This window comes from Gasterosteus aculeatus, chromosome 15 (assembly GCF_964276395.1).
Source record: "Gasterosteus aculeatus chromosome 15, fGasAcu3.hap1.1, whole genome shotgun sequence".
NCBI classification, from domain to species: domain Eukaryota; kingdom Metazoa; phylum Chordata; class Actinopteri; order Perciformes; family Gasterosteidae; genus Gasterosteus; species Gasterosteus aculeatus.
In genome coordinates this window covers 11,703,232-11,720,421 of record NC_135703.1, presented here as the reverse complement: position 1 = coordinate 11,720,421, position 17,190 = coordinate 11,703,232, and the positions used below count along the sequence as shown (strand labels likewise).

Here is a 17,190-nt window from a genome sequence, read left to right as displayed (position 1 = left end):
CAGAGATCTGCTGCACAGCTTTCCGGGATGCCGCAGTCATGATTTGGGCGAAGCATCCTATCTGCGGCTACAAGCAGCAGCTCCAACGCAGTGAACCGCAACCCTGGCACCGCCAGCAGTCGCTGGTGTAGTTTACATCCGCTCATGTCCTCTGTGGGTGTGGCTCGCCAAAGGGGGCGTGTCTGCAGAACATGGCTCGTCATCTCCCGTTCAGTGGGGAGGTAATGTGCGGCAACAGCTGGAGCTTCGCGCGGCGACATCCAGCTGTCCGCTGTCATGACGACAGCGGCGGGCTGCTCCGGACGCGCGGCTTTTGGCTTTCTTCCCCTCAGGAGGGCCGTAGCGTCCGGCTGAAACGGGCTGGAGGAGGAGCACGGTCCCGGGGCTCAGTAACAGCCAGCATGTCCGTGAAGCTGCCGCGCGTTTCGCCGCAGCGCAGCCCGTCATGTGCGCACGCTGTCAATGTTCCGCGCCGCGCCGCTCGCGACTGCGCGGACGGTTTGTGGCGCGTGCGCCGCTCTTGGTGTTTTCTTTACTGCTCGTGGTGAGCTAGGTTAGGTTAGCCACAGACGTGTGTGGGTTAGCGCAAAGAAACGTGCCTCACCGGAGTGCGATGTTATTCTTCCGCGGTGGGCGTGTCTGCGCGCACGCTGCCTGCACGTCGCGTGGGTTTAATACAGACAAAACGTGTGTGTTTATAAATGATATATAAACCCACACATGTGTGTGTGTGTGTGTGTGTGTGTGTGTGTGTGTGTGTGTGTGTGTGTGTGTGTGTGTACATATATAAATGCGTATGTATATATTTATTAACAGTGAAATGTGTGTGTGTTCATGCCAAACAGAAAACCTTGCGTATTGTCAGAGCCCATGTTTTATATGTGTGCGGTTATGGCTTACATCTAAAAATGTGACCATTACCTTTCTGTTCTTTAAAACGTATTAACTTATATGTATCACAGTCCTCAAGACTTTGCATCCTGGACCACAGTTCAAATATGAGTGTAATATAGTTATTATGACTATGCAACTATAGACACTTGCATAAATTAAAATAATGTACATCGACACTTGTTTTATTTACGTTTATATGTTAAAGCGTCTGTCTTTGAGAAACAGTTCTAACTAGCAGACTTGGGATGTTATTCTGCTTTATTTTTCTGAGCCATCATTATCTGCTGGAAGAAGCACTTCCAGAACATCAGAACATTTTTATTTGACTGTTTTATCTTCCTGCAGGGGGCATATATTTATTTTTAATTTGACAGCAGCATCGATATTTTTAGAAACGTTAGTTCAAACAATATGGCCTCCTGCATTATTCAGCCTTTTCAAACAAAAAGAAAAGAAAAGGGAATGAATTGACTTGGCCCTGTCTATATTTTCAGTCTTTATAAAGCAAGGAGAACCAAAGCTGGCTAAATTTAGATCTCTCTCTCAGGGCCTGTCTCTCAGATCACATCACTGCTCTAATTACTAGTCCATTGTGTGGGACAATAAGAACTTCGATAATTACCACCCCACCTCCAATCGACTGGATCTTTGCTTTAGATTTGTATGAATCTAGATGGCTAATAAAATAGATTTATCACTGCATACGTTTTTAAACCTACTCGTATGGCTGTAAGCTATAATACATCATTCATTACAAAGAGGTATTTGTGGCACTTTGCCAACAATGTTTCCCTCCTGCTGCATCCGAGTAGCGTCACGTTACGTTTTTTGTTCTGTTTGCGGTGAATTGTTCTTGTCTGATTGCAAACCTCACAGTCATTAGTTACGTTTCATTATTCATCATCCAGCTGTGCTTGTTGTTTCTGATCAGATCCAGGACATTATTGTGGAAACGGGCCAGGCGGACCAGAAAGAGACGCGCTCGGCCAAGGACGCTCTTCTTCTGTGGTGTCAGATGAAAACCGCAGGGTGAGTGAAATTTGTGAACTCCAGCATTCCCAAGCTGCTGTTAATAACCTTTGGGAATCAGTACGGGAATCAACTCTGCACAGCGGTTCATCTTTTAGTCAAAGATATTCTTTTGTGTCTACTCAGTGCTTTTACTGTTCCTGTTTAAATAATTCATTTGTTACGTAAAGCATATTCGAGGACTTGAAAAGTGCTTTATAGAAAACATTTGTCCACTATTTTTATTATTTATGTTTTAAATGTTTGAAAGTGGGTTCGCTGAAATAAAATTATATATACTTTAAGTTGGCAAGCAGTCTTGATGGGAAGATCCAATATAATTAAAACCACCGTCTAGGTGACTTACTGAATATATTTAATAACGATCATAAATAAATCTTTATGAAGGAATAGTTTTATATGGAAAATATTATTTCTTGCTTTCGTTGCAAACAGTTTGTTGAGAAGATCAACTAGGTTAGCTTAGCTTAGCATAAAGACTAGAAACAATGGCAAACGGCTGTCAAAAGATAACAAAATTCACCCAACAGCACCTCTAAAACTCACTAATCAGTGTCACCATGTGTCATTTGTAGTAAATGAGGCTGTGGATTCATATTTACCATAATAGCTATGAGAATGATATTGATCTTCACATTTAACGTTTTGCAAGAAGGCCAAGCAGATACACTATTATCTAAGGCAATAGGCCGTCATTTAAAGTGTTGGGATTTTCAGGCATTCAGACATTCATGTGTGATCTTTTGAGCGAATCCCCAAACGTCCCTGTATGTCTGACGCTGCTCGAGCCGCATGGCGGAGAAAGCAAAGCTTGCTGCACATGTCGAGAACAAGAAGAACGGATCCCAGACGTTGATTTAAAACAGGTGCTTCCCGGCGATGTCCCTTATGTTCAGTCAATGACGTCCTCTGCTTGTTGTTTTGCAGATATCCCAATGTCAACATCACAAATTTCACCACCAGCTGGAAAGACGGCATGGCCTTCAACGCTCTCATACACAAACACCGGTAAGAGGAGACGAATGGCCAAATCCACTCTCACCAGCGTTGCAATGTAAACACTCATGCGGCCCGTCTGTTCAATGTCCTCCCTCCTCATTCTACGTCATCTCTCTCGCTGTCTCACTTTCCCTCTTTTCCTCTTTTGCTCCATCTTTCCCTCTCAGGCCAGATCTGCTGGATTACAACAATCTGAAGAGGTCAAACCCGACTCACAACCTGCACAGCGCCTTCAACGTAGCAGAGCAGCAGCTTGGCGTGACCAAGCTGCTGGACCCCGAAGGCGAGTGACCCGACGGAGGCTGTTCCTTGTGTTTATGAGCTTTAAGCCCGGTGAAAAAAAAAAAGACCTCTGCACCAGATATGGTCTCCGGCTGGGCTGCGACTGACTCCGCTGCCGTTTTGTTTTGTAGATGTGTTCACAGAGAACCCGGACGAGAAGTCGATCATCACGTACGTGGTGGCATTTTACCACTACTTCTCGAAGATGAAGCAGCTCGCCGTCGAGGGCAAGCGAGTCGGAAAGGTGAGGCGGGGAGATGACGACACTTGTGGCCGAGCCGTCGAGGCGACAACTGCTCCTGCCGCTCTGATCGCGTTTGACCGCCTCTCCCCTCAGGTTCTGGATCACGCCATCGAGACGGAGAAGATGATCGATAAGTACGAGACTCTGGCGTCAGACCTGCTGCCGTGGATCGAGCAGACCATCGTCGTGCTCAACAACCGGAAACTCGCCAACTCGCTGAGCGGAGTCCAGCAGCAGCTTCAGGCCTTCAACACGTACCGCACGGTGGAGAAGCCGCCCAAGTGAGTGGAGCCGAGACACGACGGCCGCACACACTCTGTTCTTGTTCTACCCTGCCTCTCTTTGTGCAGCACTCTGACAACAGAAACACAACTTCCAGTTGTTCCAATAACAAACAACAAGAGACATAGAATAGCTACACAAAAAACACACAGATTGTAATTCAATAACACTTTGTCAAACGTCTTTTAGAAAGAACCCCAAACTTTCTCATGTAGCGCACACAATATCATCATTACATTGCATTGATACAGAAGACAAGTGTGCCATTTACTGATTGCCTGACGTCATAGCTGGCCGTTATAGAAAATCTGTGATTATTAATTTAGGTTTTGCAAGAATTCTATGTAGTATTTTTGTGTCTAAGATATGTTCATTAACACTTTTCTTCCTACCAGCCAAGTTTAATTTAAATTATTATTTAAAATTTCAATTATTATAATAAAATTATTAATTTTAAATTAATTCAAACTTTCACTTGATTTTTTCTATACATTCTTTATGATATTAACCATTTACAGTAATATGTTTTTGTAAACATTTTCAATTTTATATGTTTTGTATTGATTTTGGTTGTCATCCATAGGCCAACAAAATAAAATAAAAAATGTTAAACATGTTACTAATCAAACATCACTATATAAGTGAGCACAATCACAGTGGGTGTAATATTATTAACAGTATGATTAGACATTAGATAAGACTTTAAGTTGAGGTGGATGTGGTTATACCTTAGTTTGGGCATCAGAAGAGAGCTCTTCCCTAAATGTAAAGACATAAAGTGTACAACTCATTGGTACCTTTTTGTGAAACTTTCTTTTTTGTCTCAGGTTCCAAGAGAAGGGAAACCTCGAAGTGCTGCTTTTCACCATCCAGAGTCGTATGAGGGCCAACAACCAGAGGGTCTACACGCCCAAAGAAGGAGCCCTGGTCGCAGACATTAACAGGGTGAGAAGGTTTTTGTTCTTTTTCGATTCATTATATTTTTACAAAGACATCCTCAGAATAAAAAAAATGAATCAAATTAACTAGGTGATTAAAAAAATAAAAAATGTAGTTGATTATCAGTTAGTAGATAGACGGCAACAAATTAATCATTTGAGTATTTCATCACGCAAATATATTCAACATTATCTGCATGCAGTTTTTAAGAATTGCTGATGCGTTACATCATCTTCATCTTTATGGATGGAGATCAGGAAAATAACTTGTTAACTGAGACTAGGAAGCATCACATGTTTATCCCCCCATCACCCCCCCCCCCACCGTGCAGGCCTGGGAGCGCCTGGAGAAGGCGGAGCACGATAGGGAGCGCGTCCTGAGAGACGAGCTGATCAGACAGGAGAAGCTGGAACAGATGGCGAGAAGATTCGACAGGAAGGCTGCCATGAGGGAGACCTGGCTCCTGGAGAACCAGAGGCTAGTGGCTCAGGTGAAACATCCACAACACAACTACACACCTTATATGAAGCTGGTGGCTGACATCGGTTCGGAGGTGTCTCTGGACTCTTTTAAAACTGGCCTGAAAACCTTTTTAAGAAGGCGTTTTTTACTCTATCTTAAGTTTATTTTTACTTCCCCTATGTTTTTAATAGCTTTTACTTTATTTTTAACTAGGTTTTATCTTGAAAAGCATTGACGTCAATCAGGCTGCCCCATTAAATTCATTTACAGGTACAGTTTTACAGATTCCTCGTAAATGGTTGATGCAGCAGGTTTTTTCCCCCAAACCTAATTATTGTTGATGAGAGTTAAACAACAGACAGGATGCCACAACAAAAATCAGAAAGGTGACAAAAAATAAAAAAGTAGCTCAGAGAAGTTAGAACAAAATAGATATTTAGCATTTACAAAATGATCTTAACTTAAAATCATCACAAGAATCAGCTCTATTTACGTTTCATCCACATGTTGTGGAGGATGCACATTCATTCAATGGGTTCCCATTGTTGCACTGACCTACAGGGGGTGCTAATAAAATAAATACATGTATGTAAATGTTCTAATTTTAAAATATCTTATAATAATTCAGCTTACATGTGAAAATGCAACATAATAAATACTAGTTAAAATACTCTGAGTGCAATCAAAGTATTGTTCTTATTGTTGTTGTTGTTATTATTATAATGCTATGATGTATAATAATAATAATAATGACTACTTCTTGACCAGGATAACTTTGGTTACGACCTGCCAGCAGTGGAGGCAGCGAAGAAGAAGCACGATGCAATCGAGACGGACATCTCTGCGTATGAGGAACGTGTTCAGGTCCTGGTGGACATCTCGAAGGAGCTGGAGTCCGAGCGCTACCACGACGCCAAACGCGTCGACGTGCGGAAAGACAACATCCTGCGCCTGTGGGACTACCTGCAGGAGCTGCTGAAGGCTCGCAGGGCGCGTCTGGATAAGAACCTGACCCTGCAGAGGCTCTTCCAGGAGATGCTGTACATCATCAGCTGGATGGATGACATGAAGGTTCGGCACACGGGGCATCGCCCTGCAACCATGCCGCTTGTTTTCCAGACACCGAACTGATCACATTGCTCTTTCCTCATGTCCTCAGGCTCGACTGCTGTCTCCGGACTTTGGCAAACACTTGTTGGAAGTTGAGGATTTGTTGCAGAAACACACTTTGTTAGAGAACGACATTGCGCTGCAGGCGGAGAGGGTGCACGGCGCCAGCGCTGCGGCTCTCAGGTTCGCCAACGGAGATAGTAAGTGCTGGGGGTCATCGACACTACATGGATACCAGGGCACGAACTGTCTGTCTGGATGCTCCGTCTGTCTGGGCTGGTTTACGAACTCTTATGATCTGGACATTGGTTGGTTGTTTCTTTACACATTAAGGAATTAATGAACTTTTATGAAATAAAATTGGAGTAACTGTCCGTTTGAAAAGGCTAACAAACAGTACTTACATGTCAACAAAGTCATTTTATTTACACCGGCACTAAAAGTACATTAAGTGCTTTAATATGAATGTTACTTCATTTTAAAAGATCTGCTCTATTTCAGACTGTCAATATGTTATTACATTTCTGTATACTGACTCTTAACTTCCTCCCCAGGCTACAAGCCGTGTGATCCTCAGGTGATCCGGGACAGGGTGCAGCACCTGGATTTGTGCTACCAGGAGCTCTGCGCCCTGGCGGCCCAGCGAAGAGCTCGCTTGGACCAGTCTCGCCTCTTCTGGAACTTCCTGTGGGAGGTGGCGGAGCTGGAGAGCTGGATTAGAGAGAAGGAGCACATTTTCTCCTCCCTGGATTATGGCAAGGACCTGACGAGCGTGCTGGTGCTCCAGAGCAAACACAGCGCCTTCGAGGACGAGCTCGGCGCCCGCCGCGCCAACCTGGACCAGGTGCTGGCCGCCGGCGATAAGATGATCCAGGCCAAGCACTTTGGCTCCCCAAAGGTTCAGGAGTGCATGCACGACATCAGCAGGCAGTGGCAGCAGCTGGAGGAGCTGGCCGCGTTTCGGAAGCAGAGCCTCCAGGACACCCACAAGTTCTTCCAGTTTCAGGGAGACGCCGATGAATTCAAGGCCTGGCTGCTGGACGCCAAGAGGCAGATGAGCAGCGATGACATGGGCCACGACGAGTACACCACCCACCGGCTACTGAACAAGCACAAGCACCTGAAGAATGAAACCATCAAGAACGGAGCCACCATCGACGCTCTATCCAAGCAGGCCAACGCGCTGCCGGAGGAGCTCCAAAACACCCCTGATATCCAGAGACGCCTGAAGGACATCAAGGACCTTTACATGGAGCTCATGTCGCTGGCTGACCTGAGACAGAAGAAGCTGGATGACGCCATGGCCCTGTACACCATCTTCAGCGAGACGGACGCTTGTGAGCTTTGGATGGGTCAGAAGGAGACGTGGTTGGTGGGTTTAGAGGTGCCTGAGAAGCTGGAGGACCTGGAAGTAGTACAGAATAGGTAAACGGAACCAAATCTGTTTAATGTCGTAATTCATAAATTACGACATGTGGGAAACGATGCTCGTTACTTTTTAATTTTGACAAACTCTCTCCTTGTTTATTAAGGTTGAGCATTCTGGCTCAAGATATGGCGAATGTTCAGTCGAGGGTTGATGACGTCAATAAAGCGGTGAAACAGCTGGAGGACAGCAGACACCCTCGCACAAAAGAGGTCAAAGAATGTCAGTTGCGACTGAATAAGAGGTGCGTATATTTTCTATTCATTATGAGTTTCATAAAAACAATACATTTCTAACTCGTCAGGCGGTGTGACATCTGAAACACATCAAGCATTCATTTTTATGAATTTGCTTTTGTTGGCCCTGTGACATATAAAAGTGGTCCATAACTTTTAGGTCACCTGGAAAGAAGTTAGTAACTTAGCACTAATTATATCTAGAATAGAGACAGTTCTCAGTCAGTAGAACAGTAGAACTTGACATGTAGAAATGGGAAGTTTATCTTAATAAAAAAAACAAAAACTCTGTAAAAGAGGTGTATTTAAAAGGCTCTCTGCCAGGTGTAAAACGTAACTCAAACTCTAGGGATGCAATCGTTCTCTTTCAGGTGGGAGGCCTTCAAGGCCTTGGTGGAGGACAAGAAGAGGAAAGTGGATTCTGCCGTCAGTCTCAACAACTACGGGCTGGAATGTGACGAGACAGAGACCTGGATCAGAGACAAGACGCGGGTGATCGAGTCCACGCAGGACTTGGGCAACGACCTGGCGGCCGTTATCACCATTCAGAGGAAACTGTTTGGCATGGAGAGAGATTTGGCCGCCATCGAAAACAAGATTACCTTCCTGAGGAACGAGGCCGACCAGCTGGCCACGGACCACCCGGAGAACGCACATGACATCTTGGCCCGCAGGGGGGAGCTGGAAGCGGCCTGGGACGCGCTGAAGAAGACCCTGAAGGACAGGGAGGACTCTTTAGGCGAGGTCAGCAAGCTACAGACCTTCCTCCAGGACATGGACGACTTCCAGTCCTGGCTTTTTAAGACCCAGAAGGCCGTGGCGTCGGAGGAGATGCCCGCCTCTCTGCCAGAGACCGAGGAGCAGCTGAGCCTTCACGACGCAGTGCGGGAAGACATAGCCAACCGCGAGGAGGACTACCACCGTGTGAGGGACACCGGGGCCCAGGTCACCCAGGGTCAGGAGGATGACCCGCAGTACCAGCAGCTGGAGCAGAGGCTCAAGGGCCTGGACCGGGGTTGGGTCGAACTGCAGAAGATGTGGGACAACCGCAAGAACTTTCTGGACCAGGGTCTGGGCTTCCAGCAGTTCATGAGGGACGGCAAAGCCGTGGAGGCCATCCTCAACAACCAGGTACCGTGACCCATGCGTACGCGGAACGCTCCACAGAGTTGGTCTTGGCTTTTTGGGGGATTCTACAGGTATTTAAAACATGGGTTATGCAGGAACGCGGCGGACGGGTTGTGGAGGAGTTTCACCGGCGGCGGTCGTGCGTCTTGAGGGTGTTTGCCTTACTTTGCTTCGTTCGCAGGAGTACACCTTGGCCCACATAGACGAGCCCGACAACTTGGCCGGGGCAGAGAAAGCCTTGAAGAAGCACGAGGACTTTGTGAGCACCATGGAGGCCAACGAGGACAAGATTGACGGCGCTTTGCAGGGAGGACAGCGCCTGGTGGACGGCAGCAACCTGTACTCGGGGAAAGTGCAGGACAAAATGGGCTCAATCCGAGACAGGTGTGTTATGGTGTTTGGACGATATGATTTCAATATCGCGTTATTAAACAAGTTTGGAAATGACGATATTTGAGTCCTTATGAGAAACGTTGACAAGATTTCAACCGCGTTTGACTGTGATTGTGAAAAGATTACGACTTAGTCTTTGTTGACTTTCTTTTTTTCCCATAATTGCAGTAAAGACAAGAACGTCTCAGAAAATGTGAATATATAAATAGTAAAAAGTTCTTGAATCTTAATCGTAAGAAATCAACTTGGCAAAAAAACACATTAATCAAGCAACTTATTCCTAATTAGACTGAAGAATAAGAACAACACTGAAGAGCAAGTCATCACATTTCTGCTTTCTGTGAAAATTCTAAACATCTCCAGCCGAAATCTACATGTGGAATTAACTGCTGTCTAATATATTTATAGTTGGCTCATACTCAATTTCAGAACTCTTACTAGACAAGACTGGGACTTGAAATCTATCCTGTTTGATAAATAAACCATACAAGCCCTGTTCATGTGTAAAGAAAAAGGAACAATTCTTCCTTATTGTTTCAACCCGATAAGCAGTGAAACAGCTCTCTTATCGTTGTATCATTTTTAACAACAAGGAGCAGTAGCGAGCATGGGAGCGTGTCCCATTAACTCCCACAATCCAGCTCAGAAGACAGGCGCCCGCCTTAATGCGTATTGATCTTTGAGTGAGAGCTCTTCTTCACAGTGAAGAGAGAGATTCTGTGTCAGGTATTTTCCTGCGTGGCTGAGAAGCTCATAATGATTCCCCCCCTTCCCTCCTTCAGCGTTGCATCCTGTCAAATTTAAATGTATTTTTAATACATTTTCTCGTGTTTGACCTTCAGGAATAACAAGAATAAGAGAAGGGCCCGGGAGGTGTCCGAAAAACTCAACGACAACCGCGACCTGCAGCACTTCCTGCAAAACACTCAGGATGTGAGTTCACTGTTAGTTTACTGTTCGTGTAATCGCTGGGTAGCATCAAGTAGTACATTCATTATTAACCTAATTATTCCTTCACTGGGAATCAACATCACAGTGTTGATTATTGTAGTCAATTTGCCGAACACACTCTGCATGGATGAGAGTTTTAATAGACTGAATTAATATCTTTCTTATTGGGGATCGAGGTCCCATTTGGCTAATTGGTAAATGCTCTGTTTGGAAAAGATAAAGAAATGAATCTCCTCCTTAAAGAAAGTCACCTCCGCACAAATTAAACATGCTGACGTTCCCATGACTTTCCCAACTTTAAGAAACTGCCCGCGCTTAAACCTTCCTCTCTCTGCCTCAGCTCACCGTGTGGATCAACGAGAAGATGCTGACAGCTCAGGACACGTCGTACGACGAGGCCCGGAACCTCCACAGCAAATGGCTGAAGCATCAGGCCTTCATGGCCGAGCTGGCGTCCAACAAGGACTGGCTGACCAAAGTAGACCAGGTAGGTCGTCCGCCGGGCGCGATGTGACCGTTCATCGTCTGCCATTAAAAGAAAAATCACGTCGTGTCACCACGATTCCGGCTGCGTGGTTGACCATTGCAGCGTTGTTGTTCCGCTTGGTTACCGCTACTACTCGCTGTCATTGTTATTATTTATTTAGCAGTTCGGCGAACGGGCCAAACGACGAGGTTGTGAATTTTTATAACATTTTCTTCCTCCGTCATTATATTTTTTTCCCAGTCAGGGTCATTTTGGAAACATCATCTTGTCTCTCTGCGTGTTTTTTGGGTGCAGGAAGGTCAGGAGCTCACGGAGTCCAAGCCGGAGTTTGAGCCCATCGTGACGGAGCGCCTCGCCAAACTGCACGAGCTGTGGGACCGGCTGGAGTCCACGACCCAGGAGAAAGCCCGGCTGCTGTTTGACGCCAACCGCTCCGAGCTGTATGACCAGAGCCTGACGGACATGAGGAAGTGGCTCGGCGGGCTGCAGCAGCAGCTACAGAGCGGCGATCAAGACGTCAAAGACCTGACTAAAGCCAACATCCTGCTGAAGAAGCATCAGGTCTGTCTCTTCATCACTTTCTGCAAAGTGCATCCTAAATCCTGTGCAGTTAAATCTCACCATGGGAGTGAAATTAATGAGTAGTATTATGTTTTATCTTTAGCTTTTGTGCTTTCTTTGGATCAGTATTTGTGTTTAAAGTCAAATCCTAACATTTAAAAGCATTTAATATCATGCACCTTCTAAACTATATAAAAGTTTGTGCTACGTTGAATGGTTTCCCCTCTACCACACCCTGATTCGCCTCTTAACGGCTCCTTTCCTCTCTTTTCCTGGGCCAGATGACAGAGAAGCAGGTACGTGACCGCGCGCGGGAGCTGGAGGAGCTGCAGGAGGCCGTGAGGAAGCACAGCGGAGGCCGGGAGGACCAGGCGGACATCGAGGCCGAGCAGCAGGCGCTGCAGAGGGACTTCCAGCAGCTCCTCACACCACTGGCCCAGCGCAAGGGCAAGCTGGAGGCCGCCAAGGCCGTCCATCAGTTCTACAGAGACCTGGCCGATGAGCTCGTAAGCGCGGACCCGATTTCAGGGCAAAATGAATGTGTTGGAAGGCTGATGATGATTTATAGCATGCAATTTGAAGAAAGGATGCTAGATTTTAAAGGAGCGAACAGAAGAAAAGATTCCGGGAAATATTGAAACCTGAATTTCAGAGAATATTCTGTCTTAAGGAATGATAATTCTTCATTTGGAAATGAAGTTTTCCATTATAGCTCTCTCCATAAAAATGACTCTGCAGGGGAATCTGGAGAAAACGCTTTAATCTCTTATTGGTTTCTCTCCTTAAATCCAGTTAAAGGCAGCTTAAAAAGGCTTTTTGCGGTTTGAGAATCACTATAAGACAGCCGGTCTTAACAATTCTGAGATCTGTAAAGCTGTTTTTCAACACAAACCAGTACTTATTTATAATCCCCTTTTTATATTTGTTCTGCTCCCCTCTGTCCCCCTCAGCTCTGGATTGAGGAGAGGATGCCGCAGGCAATGTCACAGGAGCACGGCCACAATCTTCAAACTGTGCAAATGCTGCTGAAGAAGAACCAGGTGAGTGAGTTTGTCTTGAAGAAAATGGGTTGCGTATTTGTATTTATGCACATTTACTTTCTAACATTATTTTCTTGATCAATCACCTATAAGATATCACAAAAGTACTGAACAAGTGTGCACGATTAAACGCATAGACGCCATCATTTGATCATCAGTATCTCTTTGCACTCACCGCCTCCCCTTATGCACATCAGACGCTGCAGAGGGAGATCGAGGGCCACCAGCCTCGCGTCGACGAAGTGCTGGAGCGAGGGGCGAGGATGGCGTCCGCCGCCAGCGCGGAGGGACGGCCGGAGGCGGAGCGACTCGCGGAGCAGCTGAGGGAGCTGGAGGAGGCGTGGGTCCGGCTGCAGGGCGAGGTGGCCAAGCGCAGGGAGAGGCTGAGCGGAGCCAGTTTGGCGCAGCATTACTACAATGACGCGGACGAGGCCGAAGCCTGGATAGGGGAGCAGGAGCTCTACATGATCACGGAGGAGAAGGCCAAGGTGAAGGAGGCGCTCATTGAACTGTCTGAAACTAATCTCATCAACTAAATAAAAGACAATCATGTTGTGCAAATGACAAGTGGCACTGAATGCATTAACATGATTACATGGTTAGCGTTTTATTTAATTAAGTATAAGTAGCACCCTCTATCGAGAGCTTATTTGGAGTATTTTGTTTGGTCTCTGTCTCTCCCACATAATGGAACTGCTGTTTTGCCTCGTCCACCTCTTCCTCTCTCTCTGCAGGACGAGCAGAGCGCAATGCTGATGCTGAAGCGTCACATGACTCTCAAGCAGGCCGTGGACGACTATTCAGACTCCGTTCAGAGTCTGGCGGACCGCGCCCAGAAGATGTTTGCTGAAGACCATCCTGATGGGTTTGTGCTCGGACAATTTGATGCAAACACAAAAAACGGATCCTAGTCTGCAACTTAATTCACTCATGTTGTCTCAGCCGGTTGTGGTTTAGGGTGATAAAGAGAGACGAGCATGTAAAGTGTAATAATTCCTGTTTCTAATCACACGGCTCATCTTGAGCAAACCCAAATCCAATCACTGCTGTTTTCTCTGCTCCTCCGTCCTGCGTCTCATTTCCTTCAATCTCGTCTCTCTCCTTTGTGTGCAGCGAGGAGATCATCAGGCGACAGGGCCAGGTGGACAAGCAGTACGCAGGACTGAAGGAGCTTGCGGAGGACCGCAGGAGGAAGCTGGACCACACCTACCACCACTTCCTGCTGAGCCGGGAAGTGGAAGAACTGGAACACTGGATCGCAGAGAGAGACATGGTGGCCTCCTCTCAGGAGATGGGCCAGGACCTGGACCACGTCACGGTACTACTCACACAAGAAACATGCAACCTCATGAGAGAACATTAACACTAGAGTGCATATATAGAGGGAACCCACTGGCCTCGAAATCAAGAAAGAAAGTTACTTCATGGACCATATTTCACCCAGTGCATCATTTCAAGAAAATAGTGCAGCGGTTTGTCTTTCAGACCAACATTGGAAGATGGATGCTTCCATATCAAACAGGCTTTTATCTATTTAAAACAACTATTTTTGTATTCTCATAATTCTTATTGTGTGCATCAGTCTCAAATAGGTTTGATGTATATACTTTCCTTATCCTCAGCTCTGTTAAACACTTTGACTTGCACTGACCTGTATAGTAGGTGCTACGCTATTAAAGGCTAATTGATATTGCACAGGTGGTGAGATACGCTTTCAGCTCCTTCATTTTGAGGCGTTTTTGATGAGACCGTAATGCTCACCGATCATCAAAGATGGAAAAAAGTGGTAAATGATAGGAATGTATCATGAACAGAAACTATATCTTTTCTATTTTATTAAACTGTATTTTATTTTCATGCTTATTTTGGTGTGAAGCTAAAACATACTACCTGGCTTCACAAAGCTATGTTGTGCACAATGTACAGATAAATACCCAAGAAATGTAATATTCATTAGTAATATTAAGTCTCACTGCCAATTGTGCTCCGATTTAGCACATTGTCCTTAAACACTAAATGCACATCCAACTTCCATGCAAAAACTACAAACATTAATTATTGTGGTCATATCCGTCTTTCACCTTCAGCTTTTGAGGGACAAGTTCCGAGAGTTTGCGCGGGAGACGGGGACGGTGGGACAGGAGCGAGTGGACCTGGTCAACGAGGCGATAGACGAGCTGATCGAAGCGGGCCACGCGGAGGCCGCCAACATGGCCGAGTGGAAGGACACCATCAACGAGAGCTGGGCCGACCTGCTGGAGCTCATCGACACTCGAGCGCAGCTCCTCACGACGTCTTACGAGTTGCTCAAGTAAGGAAACGGTTACCGACAGAGAGCCGAGAGACAGACGGTTGTCATTGAGATTTAATCTAATCAAACATCTAGTCGCAACAGCCTTTTAAATTTGAACAATACAACTTTGCATTGATTGGTTTAAGCAGGGTGATACACTGATAGTTTGAACCCTCCTTAAAAGGTACTTTGACGATGGGAAGGAGCTGGTCACTCAGATCCACGAAAAGCAGACAGAGCTGCCCGACGACGTGGGAGAGGACTTCAGCAAAGCAGAGTCCTTCCACAGAATGCACGCCGCCTTTGAGAGAGACATCAGCGCTTTAGGCAAACAGGTGCAACTCGGGGGATCCGCCCTTTCCACGCAGCAGGCAGCGGCCCGCGAGCGAACCTTGATGATTCATTCCTAGAGGGAGGAGAGAGTGCTGCAATATTTGGGCAACTGTGAACAATTTTCTCAAAGGCTAAGGAGCAATTAACCGTGGCCCTTTGGGGGGGATTTTCAAATTTCTTTCAGCCTCTTAATCCCGTTACTTTGGGATAAAAAAAACTAAACAATTGATAAAAGAATTAATAAAATAATACATTAATTTGTAAAGCACTTAAATAGGTACCCAAAGGCACTTTGCATGTTAAAAATAGAGACGCCAAAAGGAATAACAATACAAACAAAGCAAATAAGTGAGATTACAACGGTAAAATAATAATCAATTATCTAATTGTATACTTAAGACAGTATCCAGTGTTTGTGCTCTGATGAGACCCTCAGCTCTGTCCTACGAATATCTTTGTGTCACTTTTGTAATATTAGAGCACAATTAGCACCTAAAAAAGGTTGTCACATCAATTCTGCTCATATGTACACGTCTCATGGTCACATTTCAGTGTAAAAACTAACTCTACATCCATGTAAATGAACAATATGCAAAACACAGTTTTGAATGGAAAGGGACCATAGTTTTGATATATTACTTCAATAATTTGACCTTAAATTCCTTCCACCAGGTTCAACACTTCCAGGAGACCGCTTCAAGGCTTCACGCCCAATATGCAGGGGGCCGAGCGGACGCCATCCAGAGCACAGAACAGGAGGTGGTGGAAGCCTGGAAGGGCCTGCTCGACGCCTGCGACGGCCGCCGGGCGCAGCTGGTGGACACGGCGGAGAAGTTCCGCTTCTTCACCGCGGTCCGAGACCTGATGGCCTGGATGGAAAGCATCATCCAGCAGATAGAGACTCAGGAAAAACCCAGGTGAGCACAGCTCACACATTACATTACATTACATGTCATTTAGCTGACGCTTTTATCCAAAGCGACGTACAATAAGTGCATTCAACCATAGGGTACAAACTCAGGAGAACAAGAAACAAGAAAGTGCAATTTCCTCAAATAAGCCAATTCCTCACACGTGCAATCAGATATCCTCACTCAGTCCACTTCAGCTTGAAATCAATGTTGACCTCTTGTAATTAAGTCAAGTAGTAATAACTAGTAATTAAAACACAGGGAGGATGATACTGATAAATGAGTGTCAGAGATGGAGAGATAATATACCTCTTACTTAAACATAATAATATATTTTACTTAAAGGACACTGAACTTGTTCGTGACTGTTACAGTTCAAGTCCCTACTAACAGGTAGACCAGCTTCACGCGTTGCCTCTTACCTCTTCACATCCTTCTCTGCATCAGGGACGTCTCATCCGTGGAGCTTCTGCAGAAGTACCACCAGGGGATCCGCTCGGAGATCGAGGCCAGGGAGGCAAAATTCACTGACTGCATGGACCTCGGCAAGGCCCTGCTGACGCGCAAGCACCGAGACTCTGCTGAGGTAGGGCTGCAGGAGCAGGGGCGGCTTCTCCTCTTCCTCACACGGGCTTCAAACGGCCACTTTCATTAGATTTAATTACTTTCCTGGGGGTGATTGTTCCTGTCCGGCACAATGGAACCAATTAGATTGCCACGAAAGAAAAAAAAATTCCACTCATCTATCCCTCATCGGGGAGACCATAAAGAAAATACTAATTAGAAATGCAAAAGCCAAAATAATTTAAATGAGCAATTGACCCCGGCCTGGATGTAACGTGCGGATAATTGCTCCACAATACTAATTCTTAGAGGATAATAACCAGCCTTGGTGCCGATATGTAACTGCGACTGAATGACTGCTTGTGTCAGATCAAAGAGAAGCTGGTGCAGCTGATCGAGAAAAGGAAGGAGATGATGTTCAAGTGGGACGACAGATGGGACTGGCTCAGACTCCGTGAGTAGAACCACGCTAACCTCCAACCTAAACGCAGTCTATACCGGCCAATATATGGCAGAGTGAAGAACGTGATGGCGCCTACATTAACCAACTCCTGCACACCGGTTTGACGTCATCAAAATTTCCAACTCCAATCAGCACCTTTTGTTTCCTTCCGAGACAAAAACAA

General features: G+C 45.8%; 1 protein-coding gene across 2 annotated transcripts in view; it reads left to right on the top strand.

The window, feature by feature from the left end:
• sptb (spectrin, beta, erythrocytic) overlaps nucleotides 1-17,190 on the top strand; it is a 35,041-nt gene that overhangs the window by 14,086 nt on the left and 3,765 nt on the right. For both annotated transcript variants that reach the window (XM_040200513.2, XM_040200512.2), the window contains 26 exons: nucleotides 1,826-1,923; nucleotides 2,851-2,931; nucleotides 3,090-3,205; nucleotides 3,336-3,448; nucleotides 3,542-3,729; nucleotides 4,558-4,675; nucleotides 5,001-5,159; nucleotides 5,900-6,202; nucleotides 6,291-6,441; nucleotides 6,796-7,666; nucleotides 7,774-7,911; nucleotides 8,275-9,034; nucleotides 9,213-9,415; nucleotides 10,267-10,357; nucleotides 10,716-10,862; nucleotides 11,157-11,423; nucleotides 11,705-11,929; nucleotides 12,374-12,463; nucleotides 12,661-12,951; nucleotides 13,198-13,328; nucleotides 13,577-13,781; nucleotides 14,551-14,774; nucleotides 14,941-15,091; nucleotides 15,762-16,006; nucleotides 16,448-16,586; nucleotides 16,934-17,018. In XM_040200513.2, the coding sequence (XP_040056447.2) occupies nucleotides 1,826-1,923; nucleotides 2,851-2,931; nucleotides 3,090-3,205; nucleotides 3,336-3,448; nucleotides 3,542-3,729; nucleotides 4,558-4,675; nucleotides 5,001-5,159; nucleotides 5,900-6,202; nucleotides 6,291-6,441; nucleotides 6,796-7,666; nucleotides 7,774-7,911; nucleotides 8,275-9,034; nucleotides 9,213-9,415; nucleotides 10,267-10,357; nucleotides 10,716-10,862; nucleotides 11,157-11,423; nucleotides 11,705-11,929; nucleotides 12,374-12,463; nucleotides 12,661-12,951; nucleotides 13,198-13,328; nucleotides 13,577-13,781; nucleotides 14,551-14,774; nucleotides 14,941-15,091; nucleotides 15,762-16,006; nucleotides 16,448-16,586; nucleotides 16,934-17,018 (5,590 nt within the window). The remainder of the gene's footprint in view (nucleotides 1-1,825; nucleotides 1,924-2,850; nucleotides 2,932-3,089; nucleotides 3,206-3,335; nucleotides 3,449-3,541; nucleotides 3,730-4,557; nucleotides 4,676-5,000; nucleotides 5,160-5,899; nucleotides 6,203-6,290; nucleotides 6,442-6,795; nucleotides 7,667-7,773; nucleotides 7,912-8,274; nucleotides 9,035-9,212; nucleotides 9,416-10,266; nucleotides 10,358-10,715; nucleotides 10,863-11,156; nucleotides 11,424-11,704; nucleotides 11,930-12,373; nucleotides 12,464-12,660; nucleotides 12,952-13,197; nucleotides 13,329-13,576; nucleotides 13,782-14,550; nucleotides 14,775-14,940; nucleotides 15,092-15,761; nucleotides 16,007-16,447; nucleotides 16,587-16,933; nucleotides 17,019-17,190) is intronic.